At 40.5% G+C, this 24,878-nt stretch overlaps 1 protein-coding gene across 1 annotated transcript in view; it reads right to left on the bottom strand.

The window, feature by feature from the left end:
- Positions 1 to 14,831, bottom strand: part of DCP2 (decapping mRNA 2) — a 201,060-nt gene extending 186,229 nt beyond the window's left edge. Inside the window, exon 1 of the mRNA XM_053701546.1 lies at positions 14,653 to 14,831. Within this exon, the coding sequence (XP_053557521.1) occupies positions 14,653 to 14,705 (53 nt within the window). The 5' untranslated portion in view covers positions 14,706 to 14,831. The remainder of the gene's footprint in view (positions 1 to 14,652) is intronic.
- Between the last annotated feature and the right edge of the window lie 10,047 nt (positions 14,832 to 24,878).

Here is a 24,878-nt window from a genome sequence, read left to right as displayed (position 1 = left end):
AGGCATCCTTTAAGTCCACTGTGGTCATGTACTGACCCTCTTGGATCATGGGAAGGATGGTTTGAATAGTTTCCATTTTGAATGATGGAACTCTTAGAAATTTGTTTAGGATTTTTAAGTCCAAGATTGGTCTGAAGGTTCCCTCTTTCTTGGGAACCACAAATAGATTTGAATAGAATCCCTGCCCGTGTTCCGTCCGCGGAACTGGGTGGATCACCCCCATTAGTAAGAGGTCTTGTACACAGCGTAGAAACGCCTCTTTCTTTATTTGGTTTGCTGATAACCTTGAAAGATGAAATCTCCCTCGTGGAGGAGAAGTTTTGAAGTCCAGGAGATATCCCTGAGATATGATCTCCAATGCCCAAAGATCCTGGACATCTCTTGCCCAAGCCTGGGCGAAGAGAGAAAGTCTGCCCCCCACTAGATCCGTTTCCGGATAGGGGGCCCTCTCTTCATGCTGTCTTGGGGGCAGCAGCAGGTTTCTTGGCCTGCTTGCCCTTGTTCCAGGACTGGTTAACTTTCCAGCCCTGCCTGTAACGAGCAACAGCTCCTTCCTGTTTTGGAGCGGAGGAAGTTGATGCTGCTCCTGCCTTGAAGTTACGAAAGGCACGAAAATTAGACTGTTTGGCCTTTGATTTGGCCCTGTCCTGAGGTAGAGCATGGCCCTTACCTCCCGTAATGTCAGCTATAATTTCTTTCAAGCCGGGCCCGAATAAGGTCTGCCCTTTGAAAGGAATATTAAGCAATTTAGATTTAGAAGTCACGTCAGCTGACCAGGATTTAAGCCATAGCGCTCTGCACGCTTGGATGACGAATCCTGAATTCTTAGCCGTAAGTTTGGTTAAAATGTACGACGGCATCAGAAACAAATGTGTTAGCTAGCTTAAGTGCTTTAAGCTTGTTCATAATTTCATCCAATGGAGCTGTGCGAATGGCCTCTTCCAGAGACTCAAACCAGAATGCCGCCGCAGCAGTGACAGGCGCAATGCATGCAAGGGGCTGTAAGATAAAACCTTGTTGAACAAACATTTTCTTAAGGTAACCATCTAATTTCTTATCCATTGGATCTGAAAAGGCACAACTATCCTCCACCGGGATAGTGGTACGCTTAACTAAAGTAGAAACTGCCCCCTCCACCTTAGGGACCGTCTGCCATAAGTCTCGTGTGGTGGCGTCTATAGGAAACATTTTCCTAAATATGGGAGGAGGGGAAAAAGGCACACCAGGTCTATCCCACTCCTTGCTAATAATCTCTGTAAGCCTTTTAGGTATAGGAAACACGTCAGTACACACCGGTACCGCATAGTATCTATCCAACCTACATAATGTTTCTGGAAATTACCGTGTTACAATCATTCAGAGCCGCTAATACCTCCCCTAGCAATATGCGGAGGTTCTCGAGCTTAAATTTAAAATTAGAAATCTCTGAATCCAGTCTCCCTGGATCAGATCAGTCACCCACAGAATGAAGCTCTCCGTCTTCACGTTCTGCAAACTGTGACGCAGTATCTGACATGGCTCTCACCTCATCCGCGCGCTCTGTCCTTAACCCAGAGCTATCGCGCTTGCCTCTTAATTCTGGCAATTTAGATAATACTTCTGTCATAACAGTAGCCATGTCTTGCAAAGTTATTTGTAAGGGCCTCCCTGATGTACTTGGCGCCACAAAATCACGCACCTCCTGAGCGGGGGGCGAAGGTACTGACACGTGAGGAGAGTTAGTCGGCATAACTTCCCCCTCGTTGTCTGGTGATAATTTCTTTACATGTAAAGATTGACTTTTATTTAAAGTAGCATCAATGCAATTAGTACACAAATTTCTATTGGGCTCCACATTGGCCTTTAAACATAGTGAACAAAGAGATTCGTCTGTGTCAGACATGTTTAAACAGACTAGCAAGCTTGGAAATACTTTTCTAAATAAATTTACAAGCAATATAAAAAACGCTACTGTGCCTTTAAGAAGCACAAAAAGCTGTCACAGTTGAAATAACAATGAACCAAAATAGTTATAGCAACCAATTTTTCACAGTAAATGTATTAAGTTAGCAAAGGATTGCACCCACCAGCAAATGGATGATTAACCCCTTAATACCCAAAAACGGATAACAATTTAATGATTAACGTTTTTTTCACAGTCAAAACACACTGTCACAGGTCTGCTGTGACTGATTACCTCCCTCAAAATGAATTTTGAAGACCCCTGAGCTCTCTAGAGACGATCTGGATCATGGAGGATGAAGTAGACAGATTGTGACTGAATTTTTACTGCGCAAAAAAGCGCTAAAATAGGCCCCTCCCACTCATATTACAACAGTGGGGAAGCTCAGATAACTGTTTCTATGCAGAAAACAAAGATGGCCATGTGGTAAAAATCATGCCCCAATAAGTTTTATCACCAAGTACCTCACAAAAAACGATTAACATGCCAGTAAACGTTTTAAACATACATTTGAAAAGTTATGAATTATTATTAATAAGCCTGCTACCAGTCGCTTTTACTGCAGTTAAGGCTCATACATTATTTCAGTATTAACAGTATTTTCAGAGTCAATTCCATTCCTTAGAAAAATACATTCAGTGTACACACACTCATCAGCCTAATACCAGTCGCTATCACTGCATTTAAGGCTGAACTTACTTTACATTGGTATCAGCAGTATTTTCTCAGTCAATTCCATTCCTCAGAAAAATAATTACTGCACATACCTCATTTGCAGGGGGGCCCTGCATGCTATTCCCCTTCTCTGAAGTTACCTCACTCCTCAGATGAGAACAGCCAGTGGATCTTAGTTACGTCTGCTAAGATCATAGAAAACGCAGGCAGATTCTTCTTCTAATGCTGCCTGAGAATAAACAGCACACTCCGGTGCCATTTAAAATAACAAACTTTTGATTGAAGAAATAAACTAAGTTAAAAAACACCACAGACCTCTCACAGCGACCTATCTTTAGTTAGGCTGCAAGAGAATGACTGAATAGGACATGTGAGGGGAGGAGCTATATAGCAGCTCTGCTTGGGTGATCCTCTTGCAGCTTCCTGTTAGGAAGAGATATATTCCATAAGTAATGGATGACCCGTGGACTGACTACACTTAACAAGAGAAATAACTCAACACACAGCCATTAATGTCTAAACCGTTGGCAACAAAAGTGAGTACACCCTTAAGTGGAAATGTTCAAATTGGGCCCAATTAGCCATATCCCCTCCCTGGTGTCATGTGGCCTGTTAATGTTACAAGGTCTCAGGTGTGAATGGGGAGCAGGTGTGTTAAATTTGGTGTTATCGCTCTCACACGCTCTCATACTGGTCACTGGAAGTTCAACATGGCTCCTCATGGCAAATAACTCTCTGAGGATCTGAAAAAAAGAATTGTTGCTCTACATAAAGATGGCCTAGGCTATAAGAAGATTGCCAAGACCCTGAAACTGAGCTGCAGCACAGTGGGCAAGACCATACAGCGGTTTCACAGGACAGGTTCCACTCAGAACAGGCCTCGCCATGGTCGACCAAAGAAGTTGAGTGCACGTGCTAAGCATCATATCAAGAGGTTGTCTTTGGGAAATAGACGTATGAATGCTGCCAGCATTGCTGCAGAAGTTGAAGGGGTGGGGGGTCAGCCTGTCAGTGCTCAGACCATACACCGCACACTGCATCAAATTGGTCTGCATGGCTGTCATCCCAGAAGGAAGCCTCTTCTAAAGATGATGCACAAGAAAGCCTGCAAACAGTTTGCTGAAGACAAGCAAATTAAGGACATGGATTACTGGAACCATGTCCTGTGGTCCGATGAGACCAAGATAAACTTATTTGGTTCAGATGGTGTCTAGGTGGCAACCATGTGAGGAGTACAAAGACAAGTGTGTCTTGCCTACAGTCAAGCATGGTGGTGGGAGAGTCATGGACTTGGCCTGCATGATTGCTTTCAGCACTGGGGAGCTACAGTTCATTGAGGGAACCATGAATGCAAACATGTACTGTGACATATTGAAGCAGAGCATGATCCCCTCCCTTTGGAGACTGGGGCGTAGGGCAGTATTCCAACATAACGAACCCAAACACACCTCCAAGACGACCACTGCCTTGTTAAAGAAGCTGAGGGTAAAGGTGATGGACTGGCCAAGCATGTCTCCAAACCTAAACCCTATAGAGCATCTGTGGGGCATTCTCAAATGGAAGGTGGGAGAGCGCAAGGTCTCTTACATCCACCAGCTCTGTGATGTCATCATGGAGGAGTGGAAGATGACTCCAGTGGCAACCTGTGAAGCTCTGGTGAACTCCATGCCCAAGAGCAGTGGCGTCACTAGGGGGGGGGCGGGCCGCACCCGGGTGACACCCACCAGGGGGTGACACCAAAAAAAAATATTTTTTTTTGTTTTTTTAAATTTTATTGAAATTCAATGAAATACAATGTTGAGATGCATAGATTTTTTTTTATTAGAGGGGCTGGCATTTGTGAACATTGGTGGGACTGGGGAAGATGTAGACACACAATTTTTTTGCCCCTTGAGTCAGTGCTGCAATTTCAACAAATAGTTTTCCCGGCTGCTTTTGCTTGTTTGTACTTTGCTTCTCCCCTGCCCAATTTCGCTATGAATGTTGTGGGCATGCCGTGGGGCTTGCAAAGTTGCGCTGCTAGCCTAAACCTGCCTGCCTATCTGTGCTCACTGCTCAGTGACATGTGGAGCAGTGGAGTCACTCACTGCTGTGCTGTCTCTCTAAACGGGAACTGGCAAATCATGAGGGGATGCCTGGCACCTGACCGCATGACTGTTTGACACTGTCTTTAAAGTGAAGGAGCCACGTATGATGCCCACCAGACCATTACGGTTACGGTACAGTAAGTGCACACTGAACAGGTAGGAGGGCGGACGGGGGTCTGGGGGTGTGCAGAGTGCAGAGGTGATTGGCCATAAGAAGCGGTAGGCACGCGGCCCGGGGCTGTGCACTGACAGACTTGGAACAGAGTCAGAGAGCAGAATTTTCATAGTTTGCACCTAAAACTTTTCTTTAGTGATTTATTTTTAGAGTGCTCTGTTTATCTTTCATTTGATGCTCTGCTGAGCCAGGAAGCAGCTCTAGGCATGAGCTTTATAATTAATGCAGTGCAGTTTACATATTTTGTATGTGTGTGTCTGAGTTTTTGTGTGTGTGTGTGTCTCAGTGTTTTTGTGTGTGTGTTTTTGTGTGTGTGTCTGAGTGTGTTTCAGAGTGTTTGTGTGTGCATCTGAGTATGTTTTAAGTGTGTCTGAGTGTTTGTATGTGTGTTTGCCTGTGTTTTTGTGTGTGTCTGCTTTCTGGGGGGGGGGGTGACACCATAACTTACCGCACCGGGTGACACCAACCCTAGTGACGCCACTGCCCAAGAGGGTTAAGGCAGTGCTGGAAAATAATGATGGCCACACAAAATATTGACACTTTGGGCCCAATTTGGATATTTCCACTTAGGGGTGTACTCACTTTTGTTGCCAATGGTTTAGACATGGCTGTGTGTTGAGTTATTTTGAGGGGGACAGAAAATTGACACTGTTATACAGGCTGTACACTCACTATTTTACATTGCAGCAAAGTGCAATTTCTTCAGTGTTACATGAAAAGATATAATAAAATATTAACAAAAACGTGAGGGGTGTACTCGCTTTTGTCAGAGAGATATAGAAGGGACAGTCTAGTCACAATTAAACTTTAATCAAATTTGCTTTGTTCTCTTGATATTATTTGTTGAAAGCTAAACCTAGAAAGGCTGATATGCTCATTCCTAAGCCCTTGAAGGCAGTCTCTTATCTCAGTGCATTTGGTCAGTTTTCCACAGCTAGAGGGTGTTAGTTTATATTTGCCATATAGATAACCTTGTGCTCATTCGTGAAGTTATTTATGAGTCAGCACTGATTGGCTAAAATGCAAGTCTGTCAAAAGAACTGAGATAAGGGGGCAGTCTGCAGAGGCTTAGATATAAGGTAATCACAGAGATAAAAAGTGTATTAATAAAAACAGTGTTGGTTATGCAAAACTGGGGAATGGGTAATAAAGTTTATCTTTTAAACAATAAACATGTCCTTTGTATACCTTTTTCTATAATTATATCAGTGGAGCCTTTGCATATACCACTATTCCTGCTATTCAAGATCAGCACTTAAAGTGAATGTCAATTTTGATGCTAAAGTGCCCATTTTTAAAAAAAATTGATTAAAAACAGGGGCACTTTAATTCATCAAAATTTACATTTCACTCCTGTTCAGAAAAAAAAAAAAAAAAAAAAAAAAAAAACTTAGCTTTTAATCTTCACAGCAGCTCCAGCTTCCTCCACCCGTCGCAAAGCCTCTTCCTGGATCTAAAATGAGGAATCCGGCTTCCTCCAATCACGGTTTTGAATCAGACACTGATTCCCCGGGGAAGAAGCCGTGATTGGAGGATGACCTATCCATAATTTCTGACATCAGAAATGGCTTGCGACAACCGGGGGAAACTGGAGCTGTTGTGAAGATTAAAAGGTAAGTTTTTTTTTCATATCAGGAGTGAAATATAAATTTTGATGAATTAAAGTGCCCCTGTTTTTAAATTTAATTTTTAAAAACCGGGCACTTTAGCATCAAAATTGACATTCACTTTAATAGAGTGTTACCTCCAAAATGTCTGAGTAAACTAAACATACAGCAGCCTTTGACATTGATAATTAGATGTTCAATCCTTGTTTATCTTTGCCCCAAATGTATGACTAGAAAAAGCAGCATATTTATTTATTCACATGATGTCAGGTGAATGTAAGACTGACATTTCCTGCATTCCCTTCACAAGTGTGTACAGCACAGCCACAGGTGTCACAAGCATAAACAAGCATTTTCATAGTTCACAACGTGATCTTACCAAAACCTCCTGATTACTCATATGCTTTTTTATGTTAAGTTATTAACGGCATACACATGCTAGAGAATGGAGGAGGCTTAAACATAAAAAAGTCACCACCATCTTTATTACAGGGACACTGAACATTATATTTTATGCCAGCACTGCAGTACATACTCATTACAGATGTTGTGCCCAGTAAACTATACCAATTGTAAAGTATATTTTAAAAAATCAAGTTCTCTAGAGAGCAGGGAGCTGTAGTCCTCCTGTCCCACTCTTCACTGACGTGTCTTATTATACTAGCTGAAGAATTGGCTCAATTCAAATAAAGATATTAAGAAGAAGTACCATAATAATATTTATTCTGTGGGTTCCTGTTTACCTTATGTCAGTGCTTGACAAATGTGTTTACAAATTAGGAGCCAGTAAAAATATTTAGGAGCCAGACCGTTGGATTTGTATATAGACATATGGAGAATAACCCAAAAAGTTAGGAGCCAGGGGTAAAATTCTAGGAGCCAGTGGCTACCAGGCTCCTGGGTTTGTCGAGCACTGCCTTATGTCTCTGTCCACAACCCCCCTGCCGCACCTACAGATTTTCCTTCTATTAATGTGTGGTACAGTCAATTAGATCAGGGCTCGACAAACCCAGGAGCCAGGGAGCCACTGGCTCCTAACTTTGAGTTATTCTCCATATATCTATATGCAATTAACTCTGTCTGGCTCCTAAAAATACGTCTGGCTACTAATTTTTAAACAGATTTGTCGAGCACTGAATTAGATTACCTTGCCCATTGCATACACAGCACAGTGAACTAAATATTCATTAGTAGCCATAAGGTAGCAAGGAATGGCTTTTACAAAGGGCTTTAAAACATATTTACGCTTAATGTGCGCCTGGCTATGGCGTTGTTTCTCAACCTGTGTCGAGTGGGGGGTACCTGAAACATTTTTAAAAATCTAAAATATAAAAGAATTGAGAATCTATGACTGGTGTAAAACACACACACACAAAAACTTGATTTGGGCATAATTCATGCAAGCAAGGTCGGCTCTCTCACAGCTAGAAATAAAAGTCAATCTAATTCTACAGGTAACGTACTTCTATCCAACAATAAAAAAGGTAAAGGGGCCCAATTTTAACATGAAACAAATTTCTGCAATAAAATATTGGTGGTATAGGAGCACATTTAGGAATCCCAAAAGATTTCCCATTAACTTACATGGTCATCCTCCTAACCAGCGATTTCTGAAATGAACATCACTGCTATTCACCAAACCAATAGGACATACAGTAAGTACACCTATCAATACATAGCTAAACCCACTAATTGCCCAATCAACAGTACACCTATCATCGCCCAACCAACAGTACACCTATCAATACATAGCTAAACCCACAAATCACCCAACCAACAGTACACCTATCAATACATAGCTAAACCCGCTAATTACCTCAACCAACAGTACACCTATCAATACATAGCTAAACCCACTAATTACCCCAACCAACAGTACACCTATCAATACATAGCTAAACCCACTAATTGCCCCAACCAACAGTACACCTATCAATACATAGCTAAACGCACTAAACACCCAACCAACAGTACACCTATCAATACATAGCTAAACGCACTAATCACCCAACCAACAGTACACCTATCAATACATAGCTAAACCGCTAATCACCCAACCAACAGTACACCTATCAATACATAGCTAAACCCGCTAATTGCCCCAACCAACAGTACACCTATCAATACATAGCTAAACCCACAAATCACCCAACCAACAGTACACCTATCAATACATAGCTAAACCCGCTAATTAACCCAACCAACCTTACACCTATCAATACATAGCTAAACCCGCCAATTGCCCCAACCAACAGTACACCTATCAATACATAGCTAAACCGCTAATCGCCCAACCAACAGTACACTTAAAGGGAAAGTCAAGTTAAAAAAAAAAAAAAAAAACACCTTTCATGATTTAAATAGGGTATGTAATTTGAAACAACTTTCCAATTACTTTTCTTACCAATTTTGCTTTGTTCTCTTGGTATTCTTAGTTGAAATCTAAACCTAGGAGGTTCATATGCTAATTAATTTCTTAGACCTTGAAGGCCACCTCTAATATGAAAGCATTTTGACAGTTTTTCACCACTAGAGGACGTTAGTTCATGTGTTTCACATAGATAACATTGAGCTCAGGCACGTGAATCTCCTAGGAGTCAGCACTGATTGGCTAAAAATGCAAGTCTGTCAAAAGAACTGAATTAAGGGGGTAGTTTGCAGAGGCATAGATACAAGGTAATCACAGAGGTAAAAAGTATATTATTATAACTGTGTTGGTTATGCAAAACTGGGGAATGGGTAATAAAGGGATTATCTACATTTCTAAACAACAAACATTCTAGTGTTTACGGTCCCTTTAATACAGATCTAATCTGCTTTTCAAACCAACAGTACAAATAGTATGCTTAGTACCTAGCTGAACCGCTATTCACAAACTAACCGTAGATACCATATATTTATCAATACACAGTAAAACAGACAGTAAAGTCAAAATTAAACATATGGATTGGATACAAATTTCCAGTTTATTTCAATTACCAATTTTGCTTAGTTCTCCTGGTATCCTTTGTTAAAGAGTAACCATAGGTGAGCTCGCATGTGTCTTTAGCCATCTAGCATGTGTTTGCAACAATGTTTATGGCAATGTTATACATGGTTACAAACACTGCAGCCATATAATGTAACAGACACTCTGGACAGCAGAGTTTGCAACTATATAGAACATTGTTAAAGGGACAGTCAACACCAGAATTATTGTTTTTAAAGATAGATAATCCCTTAATTACCAATTCCCCAGTTTTGCATAACCAACAGTTATAATAATACACGTTTTACCTCTGTAATTACCTTGTATCTAAGCCTCAGCAGACTGCCCCCTTATTTCAGTTCTTTTGACAGACTTGCATTTTAGCCAGTCAGTGCTCACTCCACGGTAAAAGTACATGCATGACCTCAATGTTATCTATATGAAACGCATGAACTAATGCCCTCTAGTGGTGAAAAACTGTCAAAATGCATTTAGATTACAGGTGGCCTTCAAGGACTAAGAAATTAGCATATGAACCTCCTAGGTTTAGCTTTCAACTAAGAATACCAAGAGAACAAAGCAAAATTGGTGATAAAAGTAAATTGTAAAGTTGTTTAAAATTACATGCCCTATTTGAATCATGAAAGTTTTTTTGGACTTGACTGTCCCTTTAAGCATTTTTGCAAACACTTGCCTAATGGCTAAGGACACGTGCACTCTTCTGAGCTCACTTACGTTAACTGTCTAACAAAGGATACCAGGAGAACTAAGCAAAATTGATAATAGAAGTAAATTGAAAAGTTGTTTAAATGTGTATGCTCTATTTTTTACTTTTTATGTCCCTTTAAACTGCTATTCACCAAACCAACAGTACATTTTCAATACATAGCTAAACCGCTATTCACCTAACAATACACTGAACAAATTTTCCCTGCTACGATCATTAATACAAAGAGCTAGCCCTGGAGTACTACATACAGTGAACTGCACAATGCTGCTTTAGTGCTTGTAGCTGTGTCGTTAGGATGATGGTGTGGAGGGGCTTTACCAGTGCAGGGGATTTAGAAGTTAAATGGAGTTACAATGGGCGTTTCTTAGGTAATGAGGTATTTAACAAAAGGATAGGAATCAACTGTGGAGGTCCCTTTTGTGTTTTGGTGTAACTCCATTGAAATAGGTATCAGGTAGATCACAGTTAAAGAGATGGCAAACTTTCACGTTTGTATAAACAGATCCTGAATGTAAGCAATAATTTAGATGGCGCTGAATTCATCAGTTGTAATGAAGATGCGCTTCAACTTACTAAGTAGCGGAGAAATTCTAATACCCTGCACTCCAGCCAACCACTAATTGATTTATTTTTTGTGAGCTGTTTGAACGGTTCTCCAATCTGTGTTCTAGCTACAAAGATTTTTTTTTTTTAAATGGTGTGAGTGACGTATGGCTAGAGCACCGATTGGAGAACAGTTCAAACCGTTAGCTCACAAAAAAAAAAAATTAAACTTTGAAGTGGGCAGCCAGAGTGCGGGGTATCTGAATCATGAAAGAAAATATTTGGGTTTCATGTCCCTTTAAGTAGATAGGATCCGCAGGATTTTGTGAGTCCCCGGATATGTGGAATGATTGAGTGCCAACTTAAAGAGACAGTAAAATTCAAAATTAGATCTTCATGATTTAGCCACAACATACAATTTTAAACAACTTTTCAATTTACTTCTATTTAATTTGCTTCCTTCTCTTGTTTACCCTTTACTGAAAGTTTTATCTAGGGAAGCTCAGGAGCAGCAAAGAACCTAGGTTCTAGCTGCTGATTGGTGGATATAGATATATATATCTTTTTGGGTTATTCTCCATATATTTATATACAAATCCAACTGTCTGGCTCCTTATTTTTTTTCTTATCATATTCGTCAAGAACTATATATATATATATATATATATATATATATATATATATATATATATCTCTATATCTATATATCTCTCTCTATCTATATATACACACACAGGTATACCCCGCTCATACAGCGGGTTAGGGACCGGAGCCCCGCTGTAAAGTGAAAACCGCCTTAAAGTGAAACAAGGCAGTTTTAGCTATCTTTTCACTTGCCAGTGTGTTTAAAAACTTAAAAACATGTTTAAACTAACATATACTAGAGGTGCAATAGCATTAAGTTTAGTTTAACACTAGCTCAGCACAGTATTCAATAAATACTGTACCTGTAAAATAGTGACAATTACTGTAGTACAATTTGCCAGACTATAACACTGAGACACAGATTGCACTGTAATGCTGTAAACAAAGTGAACTGTGCATAACAAAATGGTGCCAGTCACTTTTCTCGCAATCTCACGAAGATTACAGCACTGTTTCAAATATTTGGAGGTTGAACTTCAGCTCCACAAAGCGCTGTATTAGCGAAGCGCTGTAAAGTGAGGCATACCTGTATATAGTCATTAGCTCACCCATGTGCTCCGTTAGAAACCAGTAGTGCCCTGATGCTCCTTCAACAAATGATACCAAGAGAATGAAACAAATTTGATAATAGAAGTAAACTAGAAAGTTGTTTAAATTGTATGTTATACCTAAATGATGAAAGAATTTGTTTGGGTTTCATGTCCCTTTATGTGTGACTCCAAGCCAGCATATCTGTGAAAAAGTGGTGATTGCAAAGACCCCATAAAGAGCGAAAATATTGGTAAGCCGAATCTCTGTTTTGGTATATTCAGCTGTAGGTAATGAAACAACATCCAGGAGAAAAGAGAGAGAATGTTTGGTGAATTGGTTGAGTAAGTTGTGTGTGATGACCAGGGAAGGCAAATAAATGTGCCTCTCATCTTCATAGAGGTGGCACTGTAAGAATATTATATTTATCCCAATGGAAGAATTTATATATGGAGAACAACAATGGGCTGGAGACTGAGCCTTGTAGTATGTCAACAGAGGGTGGCGTAGAATCAAAATATGCCATTGAAGTAGGCTGTCAAATGATTAGATAGGTATGATGCAAAAATAGTGGAGAGTTTGTAAGTGGAGGACATGGTGCATATAAGAAGTAGAAACGACCCTTTGTTTTATGATCAGCTCCTCTCTAAGATTTGCTTACATAGTGTGTAGAATAAGTGCAGTTTCTGTGCAGTGTTTACACCTAATTAGTTATGGTCTAACAAACTAAAAACTGAATGAATGAAAGAGGGTGTTAGGCAAGTATGCATTAATTGTTGTAATAGTTTGAAGACTAATAATATTAAAGGAACAGTAAACCTTAAAAATAATGTTATATAATTCTGCACATAGTGCAGAATTATATAAAATTATATTAGCGCAAACATTGTACAACCTAATTTCCCCTTTGAATTTTTTAAAAAAACTGCTGTTTTACAGACCCGCTCTCTGTGATCTTCTGAGCAGGTCTGTTTTTTTCAAACAGCGCATCGGGCCAGCTGTATAGTCACAGCCCGGCCCACCGCGCCATAGCACTAAGTGCAGCTCGCTCCTGCTGTCTGACAGTACCTATAAAATGCTTATATATATATATATATATATATATATATATATATATATATATATATATATATATATATATATATATATATATATATATATTTATTATGCAGTGGCACTCCCAGCAGCCGAGGGGGGTAGGGAATGGATCACCCAACCACCTCTAGCCGGCACCACCAGATGATTGTTACACACACAGTGTCACTATCTGTAACGATCTGGCATCTGCCTTCATATGGAACTGGAGCACCGATTGCGCTCAGGTTTTATAAACAGGCAGATGCCAGGAGCTCAGGAACTCCAGCTCTCTGCTGTAACAGCTGAGACTGCTGGAGCTTTCTGCGGCTCAGACGTATATATCCCATTGAGTGCTAAGCACTTTCCTACCTGGGTGCTAAGCTGATTTAATTTGTTTTTTTATTTTGTGGAAAAAAAAATGTTTTAACTTTTTTTTTTTTTTTTTTTTTCCAGATCCCCAAGACTTACACCATTGGAAAAGTTAGGCGATTACCTTTCCAATGGTCTTGGGGGTCTGTAGCTGCTTGGATGCCTGAGATACAGGCTTCTAAGCAGCATGCCCCCTTTCCCTATACTTTCTATTGACAAACGGTTAATAAAGTTGCGCAGTGACATCATCGCGCAAAACGTGATGCCCCGGCAATGCCCGTCACTCTACAGGCACGATCGCCGGGGTAGGACCGGTTGGCACCCCCCAGATCTCTCTCAAGGTGGGAGAGTGCTAGTGACGGCTCTGAGCAGTCATTATCACCAAAGTGGGAGACTCTGTGACGACTCAGAGCCGTCATTAGCACGCAAAGGGTTAAACATTGTGCAGTACAATAAGCAAAATACTGCACAACATATATACTTGTCATTATGGATTAAAGGGACAGTCTAGTCAAAACTAAACTTTCCTGATTGAGATAGGACATGCAATTTTAAACAATCTTTCCAATTTAATTTTATCATCAAATTTGCTTTATTCTCTGTGGTCTGGACATACTACAAGGCTCAGTCTCTGGCCCATTGTTCTCCATATATAGATTCTTCCATTGAGAGAAATAGGATTTTCTTTCAGTTCTAGTGTCACTGCTAATTTGCTTATGGGTCTATCTACATGCATAAACTCTTTCTTCAAAACTGAGTGACACACATTCTAAATAATATATAAATCAAACAAATAGTCTTTGTTGTGCCATATATAAAACAACAACGATCACCACACTTTATTTTATTTTTAAAGGAAAGTAGGGTACTAAAAAGCAAGAGTATAGCATTTTAAAAGTTAATGTCTAGTTATAGCAAAATTAGTGATACAATTTTAAAATACAAAATGCCCTTCGGATACTAGCAGCCCTACAATTACACAAAGTATGACAAACACTCAGGCAGTTACAGCTATAAATAGTGTATAAGTCTGTATTAACCCTTCTGCTTACAGACTCCCGGTAATCATTGCACTCCAATAACACATACTAAGGGGTTTAAAGCATAATATAGTCCTAGCAACATATATCAGTGATTATTAGTGGTTGGTGAATACACCGCAGAACAACAGTGATTGTTAGTGCAATGTAGTGGATGTACACCCACTAATAATATTATCCCTTCAGCTGCGAAAGAAAGTAGTGATTGTCTGATGCTCGAAATACACAAAGCAGGGCAATAGAAACATCAAGTCCCTGCAGCTAACCTGCACAGATCGTCTAACACCCCGTCAGGAACCTCCACTCTTTTTGTATCCATACTGAGTGCAGGTACATCCCGGGAAGAGCGCGGTTCTACAGCCAGGCAGCAGCGGGTAACAGGAGGCGGAACTAGGAAAGGAAACGAAACAACAACAAGGCTTCACCATCACTCACACTGCGTCACCTCCGCTATCAGGGGGCGGGGCTCGGCTGGAAAGGCAGTAGTTAGCCAGTGAAGAATAACCGCCAATCAGAAAAAGATTGACGGCAAGGATTCCCTTGGTTACAAGGATTGACCAATAGTGAAAGGAGAAGGCGGGACCATTATTGCTATTTAGCAGACAGGTTCGGCTGGTAGTAACTGTGTTGAGCAAGAAGCCAGGCGATTGGAATGTGTGTGGAAAGTTAATTATTTGTAAACAAATACAGACTGGAATATCTATTTCCACTCCCCCTGTATCATGTGACAGCCATCAGCCAATCACAAATGCATAAACGTATATGCTGGGAATTCTTGCACATGCTCAGTAGGAGTTGGTGACTCAAAAAGTGTAAATATAAAAAGACTGAACATTTTGTTAATGGAAGTAAATTGGGAAAGTTGTTTAAAATCGCATGCTGTATCTGAATCATGAAGTTTAATTTTTACTTGAGTGTCCCTTTTTAAGGATTTGTTGGCTGATTGGGAACAGCCCCCATAAAAGGGTGAAATACAAGTGACATGTATTACTACGTGCTGAGCTGCTGCAACCTAGTTTTTCTGGATTGCGGTACTCGATCAGTCAGCAAAAGCGAGCCTCCTTCATGAGGAGATACTGTCAGCCAGCTAGCTAGGCCCCATTACCAAAAGGCTAGCGCTCACACTGGTGTGTTTGTCTACTGTGTGTGTGTTGGGGCTGGCTCAAGAGTGAAATCATGCCCTCAACCCTACATCCACTACAGTTTAAATCCAACAGGAGCCAGTTGTCTCAACGGGTAAAACAGTGCTCTGTAAACAAAGTGTTTCCAGTTATTCATTTTACCTGCTGGAATGTATTGTTTGTAAATAACTTATAGTTATTTTGGAATTTGAAATAGCTGATTTTGCCTGTGGTATACCCACCTATACTTAACATTTCAATACTTAAAGGGACAGTCAAGTATAAATTAAACTTTCATTATTCAGATAGGACTTTTAATTTTAATTGACTTTCCAATTTACTTTTATCATCAAATTTGCTTTTTTCTCTTGGTATTCTTAGTTTAAACTAAACATAGGTAGGCTCATATGCTAATTTCTAAGCCTTTGAGGGCTGCCTCTTATCACATGCTTTTTAAATCTCTTTTCAACACAAAGAGACAGAAAGTACACGTGGGCTATATAGATAACACTGTGTTCAGGCACAGAAAGTTATTTAAGATCTAGCACAATGCAATGCTAAATTTAAGACAATAGATAATAAACAGTCACAGTCGTGATCAGGGGGCTGAAAGAAGGTTCCTAGATACAAGGTAATCACAAAGGTAAAAAGTACATTAATATAACTGTGTTGGTTATGCAAAACTGGGGAATGAGTAATAAAGGGATTATCTATCTTTTAAAACAATAACAATTCTATGGTTGACTGTCCCTTTAAATGTACACTGAACCCCATTTTTTTCTTTCGTGATTCAGATAGAGCATGAAATTTTAAGAAGCTTTTTAATTTACTCTTATTATTCAATTTTCTTCATTCTCTTGGTATCTTTATTTGAAATGCAAGAATGTACATTTAGATGCCGGCCCATTTTTGGTGAAAAACCTGGATTGTTCTTGCTGATTGGCGGATAAATTCATTCACCAATAAAAAAGTGCTGTCCAGGCTGAGCCAACAGCCGACCAAGATGGCTGCGTATTCTGGGAGCTCCTCTAACAGAACGCAGTCTAACCTGATTTAAAACCACAAATGCATTCCTGACACCTTTCATCTAAGATAGACCGGTTGCAGGTGGTTTGAGACTAAAGCGCAAAACAGTTTTAGCTCAAAACTTAATGTCTAACCGGCTCGGAGAAACACTGCAACACTGCGGCCTTCCCCAATTCCACGCAGGAGTTGCCTCAGCAAGGACGTCTTGCAATACCATGGCAGTCTTAAGGGCACGCAATTGAGCTCCAATATGACCGAGGTAAAGAGCTTGGGGACAAAGGAGGTGCACAGACATAAGGGGTAAGACAACGCCTCACTCACAACATACATACTTCAATGAAGACCCCTGACAATACCCCCTCGCACTTCCACAGATGCTTGGCACACGACAGAAGGGTCAGTGATTGCGACACAGGGCACGAATATAACAGAGGCAGTCTGCCACAGGGGTTACATCGCCTATTCACTCGCTATATGCCACAGCTTGGGGATTGAGCATTGAGTATGGCTGTACACATGCAGCTAACATAAGTTTTGACTGCCAAGCTATAATCGTAACTGTATGGTGCCGACCTTGCCTCTGATCAGTGCATAACAAAAAAGCAGTGCAGATGGGTGTCAGCGGAGGAGCCCTACACATGCGAAGTGCCCCAGTATCAGATCACTAAATGTACCTTTCTACCATGTCGCTGCCTCCTGGACTTTTTGGGACTTTGCCATTAACTTCAAATGTTTGCAATGTCCCTTAACGAGCCTACAATGATTCCCATGTGCCTAATGTTTGACCCTGGGGGCGGGGTCAATGTATGGAGAGTGCTACTGTGAGCAGTGTTGTATTGCGGAGGACCGAGGTACACAATATCGATGTGGACATTCCTACCTTCATATTTAAAAGCCCAATCCCAAGAAGTGCCCACGATATGTTCTGAACTGAAGTTGTTGTTTTTAGGATCTGTTATTTTTAACGGCAGCATGTCCATTTCTTGCTACACAGCAATCCCTCTATACTCATTTGTGCAAGCAAGAATGTCTCATGAAAGCTGACCAGACCTTTGGCAACAGATCAGGGATTGGTTTTTAACAAAAAAAAAACAAAATCTGCCTATATATAGCTTACAGTGCATTAAATATAGAATTATATTGGGCTATTTGCTATTTTATGTTTAAAAGGACATTCCTCATCACCAATTTATGGTATCTCAATTTAACCATCGCTACATAATAATCTCCCTCACTGCGCTTACCCATAGGTGTGGTAAAATACAATTGCTGTTTACTTCAATAATTTTGCCTGGCTTTTAATATGCATCTTTATTAATATTGTTGATTAGCACTCCATTGTCTGCGGCCGAGGCAGTGGAGTCTAGAGATCTGAGCTATATTAGAAGCTATTATATTATGAGATCTTTCTATTCTACCTACCATACGGTTATGATTACTGTGGATAGTTTCTACCTGTTGCTTCCAAGCTTTGCTACACCACCTAATACATGACAGAGTTTAAGCTGAAACAGGGTTAGTGAGGGCCATATATAATCATATTATGAGATAGTTCTTTGCTTTCGAGGATACAATCACCAGCGACTACAATACAACACTTAGCTGCCTTCCACCAATGCTTAAGACAATTGTTTTTTTACACATGCTCTGCTAACTGCTGAATGTCAGCTCGCTGGGTACTACTTGTGCTAGGTATAGTGCGAGATAAGTAATGTTCAGGCAAGATATAGCGAGTGCTAGGCATATTCTGTGCTAGGTATTATCTGTGCTAGGTACTGTTTGTGCTAGGTACTGTTTGTGCTAGGTACAGTGTGTGCTAGGTACAGGGTGTGCTAGGTACAGTGTGTGCTAGGTACAGAGTGTGCTAGGTACAGTGTGTGTTAGGTACAATGTGTGCTAGGTACAGTATGTGCTAGGTACAGTGTGTGCTAGGTACTGTATGTGCTAGGTACTGCGTGTGCTGGGTACTGTTTGTGCTGGGTACAGTGTGTGCTAGGAACTGTTTGTACTAGGTACAGTGTGTGCTATGAACAGTATGTGCTAGGTACGGTTTGTGCTGGGTACAGTGTGTGCTAGGTACTGTTTGTGCTAGGTACAGTGTGTGCTAGGTACAGTGTGTGCTGGGTACTGCGTGTGCTGGGTACGGTTTGTGCTGGGTACAGTGTGTGCTAGGTACTGTCTGTGCTAGGTACAGTGTGTGCTAGGTACTGTTTGTGCTGGGTACTGTTTGTGCTGGGTACTGTTTGTGCTGGGTACTGTTTGTGTTGGGCACTGTTTGTGCTGGGTACTGTTTGTGCTGGGTACTGTTTGTGCTGGGTGCTGTTTCTGCTGGGTGCTGTTTGTGCTGGGTATAGTGTAAGATAAGCAATGTTCATGCTAGGTATAGCGAGTGTTAGGCATATTCTGCGCTGGGTACAGTGTGTGTTAGGTACAATGTGTGCTAGGTACAGTGTATGCTAGGTACAGTGTGTGCTAGGTACAGTGTGTGCTAGGTACTTTATGTGCTAGGTACTGCGTGTGCTGGGTACTGTTTGTGCTGTGTACAGTGTGTGCTAGGAACTGTTTGTACTAGGTACAGTGTGTGCTAGGTACTGCGTGTGCTGGGTACGGTTTGTGCTGGGTACAGTGTGTGCTAGGTACTGTTTGTGCTAGGTACAGTGTGTGCTAGGTACAGTGTGTGCTGGGTACGGTTTGTGCTGGGTACAGTGTGTGCTAGGTACGTTTTGTGCTAGGTACAGTGTGTGCTAGGTACGTTTTGTGCTGGGTACTGTTTGTGCTGGGTACTGTTTGTGCTGGGTACTGTTTGTGTTGGGCACTGTTTGTGCTGGGCACTGTTTGTGCTGGGTACTGTTTGTGCTGGGTGCTGTTTGTGCTGGGTATAGTGTAAGATAAGTAATGTTCATGCTAGGTATAGCGAGTGTTAGGCATATTCTGCGCTGGGTACTATGTGCGCTAGGTACTATGTGTGCTAGGTACTGTTTGTGCTAGGTACTGTTTGTGCTAATTACTGTGTGTGCTAGGTACTGTGTGTGCTAGGTACTGTGTGTGCTAGGTACTGCATGTGCTAATTGCTGTGTGTGCTAGGTACTGTTTGTGCTGGGTACTGTTTGTGCTGGGTACTGTTTGTGTTGGGTACTGTTTGTGGTGGGTACTGTTTGTGCTGGGTACTGTTTGTGCTGGGTGCTGTTTGTGCTGGGTACTGTTTGTGCTGGGTTCTGTTTGTGCTGGGTATAGTGTGAGATAAGTAATGTTCATGCTAGGTATAGCGAAGCAAGTGCTAGGCATATTCTGCGCTGGGTACTATGTGCGCTAGGTACTATGTGTGCTAGGTACTGTTTGTGCTAGGTACTGTGTGTGTGCTAGGTACTGTGTGTGCTAATTGCTGTCTGTGCTAGGTACTGTGTGTACTAGGTACTGCGTGTGCTAATTACTGTCTGTGCTAGGTACCATGTGTGCTAGGTACTGGTGTGCTAGGTACTGTGTGTGCTAGGTACTGTGAGTGCCAGGTACTGTGTGTGCTAATTGCTGTCTGTGCTAGGTACTGTTTGTGCTAGGTACTGTGGGTGCTAGGTACTGTGTTTGCTAATTGCTGTCTGTGCTAGGTACTGTGTTTAATAGGTACCGTGTGTGCTAATTGCTGCCTGTGCTAGGTACTGTTTGTGCTAGGTACTGTGTGTGCTAGGTACTGTCTGTGCTAGGTACTGTCTGTGCTAGGTACTGTCTGTGCTAGGTACTGTCTGTGCTAGATACTGTGTGTGCTAGGTACTGTGTGTGCTAGGTACTGTGTGTGCTAGGTACTGTCTGTGCTAGGTACTGTGTGTGCTAGGTACTGCGTGTGCTGGTTACTGTTTGTGCTATGTACTGTTTGAGCCAGGTACAGTGTGTGCTAGGTACTGTTTGGGCTAGGTATGGTGTGTACTGGATATAGTCCTCTGTTCTGTTAGTGACCTTCTAATCCATGCTTCCTCCTTTCTCTTGTTGCTATATATTGCTGCTTTAGCTTATTTCAATGTATATCAAGAGATTGATATGCTATGTGTCGCTGAAACATACTCTCCTCCTGAAGTACAAAAGTTCTAGTTCCAAGAGCCTCTATTTGTCTACCTCATATAGACCTTATGCTGGCTTTTGAAGTACTAAACATAATTTATAAGCTCTAGCTCCCCCCCCCCACATTCTGAGCCCACATCAGGGTTCAAACTCCCTCAATTTACCCATTCCTCCCTTTTGATCCCCTCTCCCAAAAATATTGTATTATAGAAGTGTGAGTTCCAAACGGTCAGATCTGTATTGATTCATTTAAAATAGGAAAAATGTGAGTCAATCCATCTCACATTTCTATGACTGATTGAACTTTTATATCCTAGTCTGACCTTGGGGATGCGGGTACCCTATTTGTTGTTTTTGTGTGTAATTGGGAGACCTGTGAGTCCCATTCAGTGTTTTGACTTTGTTGGATCTGTGTGCTTTTGCCTACTATTGTACATTAATGTATCGATCCTATTTCTATTCTTATGTTAGAATTGTTTATTTGAAGCCCCTTTCCCTTGCTAAGGAAGGGTTACTTGACTTATCAATGTCTTGACAGTAACTTTCACTGGACCTGCGTGTCCGCTTCATTTGTTTGTGTCTATTGGAGCAGGGTTCCTGCGTGTCCCCAATTGTTATTTCAACTCTTGAAACTAAATAAAAAATTATATTAAAAACAAAAAAGGGCTGCCCAGAGGCTGAACCAAAAAAAGCTTAGATGCCTTCTTTTTCAAATAAAGCTAGCAAGAGAATGAAGAAAAATTGATAATAGGAGTAAATTAGAAAGTTGCTTAAAATGTCATGCTCTATCTGAATCACAAAATAAAACATTTGGGTTCAGTGTCCCTTTAAATATTTACTATAGAAAAGCTGTGTAATCAGCCAGCAAAAGAAGTAACACCCCCGCTGGGAGGTAGGAGAGATAAGTAATAAAATGTTTATTTTAAAATGTTCTCTCTTAGGGCCAGATGATCTAACAAGTCTCGTCAGTACAGTGAGGTCCCTCAAATAATTTTAGAAATGCACATTTTAACTTGAGAGCTGTTTATCATGCTATGCAGAGTTTTGGATGTGAAGAAGAAATGCGTACATTATAATTTAAGGTCTTAAAAAATCCCACAAATGTTCTGTGATTTCCCCCCCCCCCCCTTTGTTATCCCTGTGAACCCCCTTAGCATGTAAGCCTATGAGCCCAGCTGTTTGTAAATCACCTTCATGGGAGCTGATTTACAACAGTGCAACGCTTGACAGGGCCCTCTACCAACTTGTTCTATATAAATATTCCCTTGCATTACATACCTATCCACGTCCTTGCTAACCCGTGTCACTAACTGTCTTTCTTATATCTCTTCCAAAACTTAGCTCCTTATTTCCCCTCATCATGACAGTTTCATTTTCACCTTAGTGGTCCTTTAAAATTAAATTAATTGTGCAAACATTTAAATGAATCGTCTATCACTGTTTCACTGTTACACTGTGAATATACACGGTTATTGCCACCAGTACGAATTTCTTTGTGAAGTACCTCACCTTTTTTTTGTTGTTGAATTTTTACATTCAGTCGTTTCCATCAATTAGAACCACACCTCCCAACAATAACCTACTTATCACAAACATTTTGAATGCAATCCTGGTACAATAACATCCTCTGTACCCTGACGTGGGAAAATTCTACAATATTTAATTCAATCAGAAATCAGCTTTTCCCATCAGCTTTTCGCATAATTGTTGTCATTTTAAATTCTATTTAAAACATCTTTTAATAAAAAGTTAAGAAAATATAGTTCAAATCATATTTTTAAATTATAAAACCTATAAGAATCATGATTGCAATGAATGTTATTTAGAAAATAACTTAATATTATATTAAAGGGACTGTCTACAATAGCATTTTTATTGTTTTAAAAGATAGATAATCCCTTTATCTTGGCCCTCCCTGGTTATCAGGTTCCTTGCTTATTTGAATCACAACTGCAGAGTTTAAATAAATTATATTTGTTTCACAACTGGAGTACAGGCTATTATATCAGCATAGACTGTATTTACTCAGAGTGATTTTTATAAGGAAATGCAGTAAGACTTTATATGGTTATATATTATTGTTATACCATATAAGTAATAAAGAGACTGAAAATAAGTATTAGTATTAATAACAACTTTTGTCATTAGTATAGCTCAAGCCCATATAAGAGAGATAGAGTTCATTGTAATAAGCACTAAAGCGTGAGAGATATGAGACACACAGTCTGCAGGTGCTGACAGGGGCGTGACCTGCTGCGGGACACAGCACACTGAATAATGTTTGCAGCGTGGATATCTGAACACAGACCAGTGAGTGTATTGAGAGCTGTGAGACACGCTGAGTTGCGAGGAGCTGTCTGACACGCTGAGATGTGTGAAGCTGTGTGACGTCACAGAAAGTCCGTTACTGTCCGGTATGGGAATGAATCAAAGAAAGTTTATAACATTATCATGAAACATACGTTGCAAATGTTAGTAATATTTCAGAGACAAAGTCAGTTTAGAAATGTTCAAGAGAAAACATGACATTTGAAATTAGCCGTTAGTTTAGGCTTCCAAGGTAAATTAGAATTGATACAAATACCGTAGCGGTAGTAAGTAGAATCCTTCTGTTGGAAATTAAGTAGCAATTCCTGTAGAGATGTAGAGTTGAAATAAATTAATACTTCTTGGAATAGTAAACTTCAGGATGAAATGAGACTAGTTGTTATCAGTCCTTAATGAGACCAAACTGCAGCTGGTATTTGTAATTCAAATGTTGAAGTAGTAAAAGTAAATCTTCTCTTGATATGAATGTAGCTTATAAGAAACAGAGCACTGGTTTTAGCAAACAATACTCAACAACTAAGCACTTGTTTGGGGCGTGGTGATGCCTTAAGTACAGGTGAGGAAAGGGAGTTGAGGCAAAAGGTAAAAGCAGGACTGGAATCCTTACAGATCTCCCCCCTCAAGCAAGCCGACCACGGGTTGGAATTTAGGTCTACTTGGATAGCGTCTATGGAAACGAGCAATAAGCTTCGGAGCATTAATGTGTGCATGAGGTTCCCAAGTGTCATCCTCTGGGGCGAACCCCTTCCATCGGACCAGATACTGTAATTCTCCATTATAATGTCTTGAGTCCAAGAGATCATAAACTTCATAGACATCAGTGCCCAATTGTATAGGAGAAGGGGGTAAAAGAGGTGCATCAGGCTTATCTCCTAAGTAGGGTTTCAATAATGATACATGGAAAGTTGGGTGGATGGGTAAAGAATCAGGTAGGTCAAGCCGGACGGCATTTTCATTGATGATGTGTAGAATTTTGAATGGGCCAAGGAACAACCCAGCCAATTTTTTACTTGGTAAGTGCATTTTAATATTTTTGGAAGATAACCAAACATAGTCCCCGATGGAATATTTCGGAGAAGCTCTACGTCGTAAATCATAAAAAAAATTCTGAGAAGCCTGAGCATGTTTGATGTTATCACGTAAGTGTAGGAAATTTTCAGCTATGTTTTGTGTCAACACATCAACAGATGGTGAATCATGTGTAGAGGTCGTTTGGATAGTGAATCTTGGGTTAAAACCATAGTTGGCAAAAAAGGGAGAGTAATTTGTAGTGCTGTTAAATGTATTATTATAGGCAAATTCAGCCATAGAGAGAAAAGAAGTCCATTTATTTTGATGATATGAGCAATAGCAACGTAGATATTGCTCAAGCCACTGATTGAGTCTCTGAGTTTGGCCGTTAGTCTGAGGGTGGAAGGCTGTGCTTAACCTTTGATCAATTTGGAGTGCTTTAGTGAGTGCTTTCCAGAAGCGTGAAGTGAATTGGGTTCCTCTATCAGTAGTTAAAATGGAGGGTAACCCGTGGTATCGTACAATGTGGTTTAGAAATAAGTATGCTGTTTCAATGGAAGTGGGTAACTTGTGATAAGGAATAAAATGTGCCATTTTAGTAAAATGATCTGTAACAACTAAAATGGTAGTTTGTCCTGAATCTATGACTGCCCTATCGAATTGAAACCTGGAACCACACCACCCATCGGACATTTATACCCACTCTGTCAACCAGAATTGGATCATCTAAAGACTTACCTAGATGAAAATCTAAAGAAAGGGTTTATCCGGTAAATATATAGGTGGTAAATCAACTATAAAATCCATTCCCAAATGAGACCAAGGAGATTCTGGTACTTCCAGAGGAATCAAATAGCCGTAGGGAGGTCTCCTTTCTGGTCTCGATACTGTACAAGTTGTACAATGTTGTATATATTCCTTTATACTGGTTTTCATCGATGGCCACCAATAACTTC

The sequence above is a fragment of the Bombina bombina genome, chromosome 2, assembly GCF_027579735.1.
Source record: "Bombina bombina isolate aBomBom1 chromosome 2, aBomBom1.pri, whole genome shotgun sequence".
NCBI classification, from domain to species: domain Eukaryota; kingdom Metazoa; phylum Chordata; class Amphibia; order Anura; family Bombinatoridae; genus Bombina; species Bombina bombina.
Note: the sequence above shows the minus strand (reverse complement) of the source record. Positions and strands in the feature narration are given on the sequence as shown.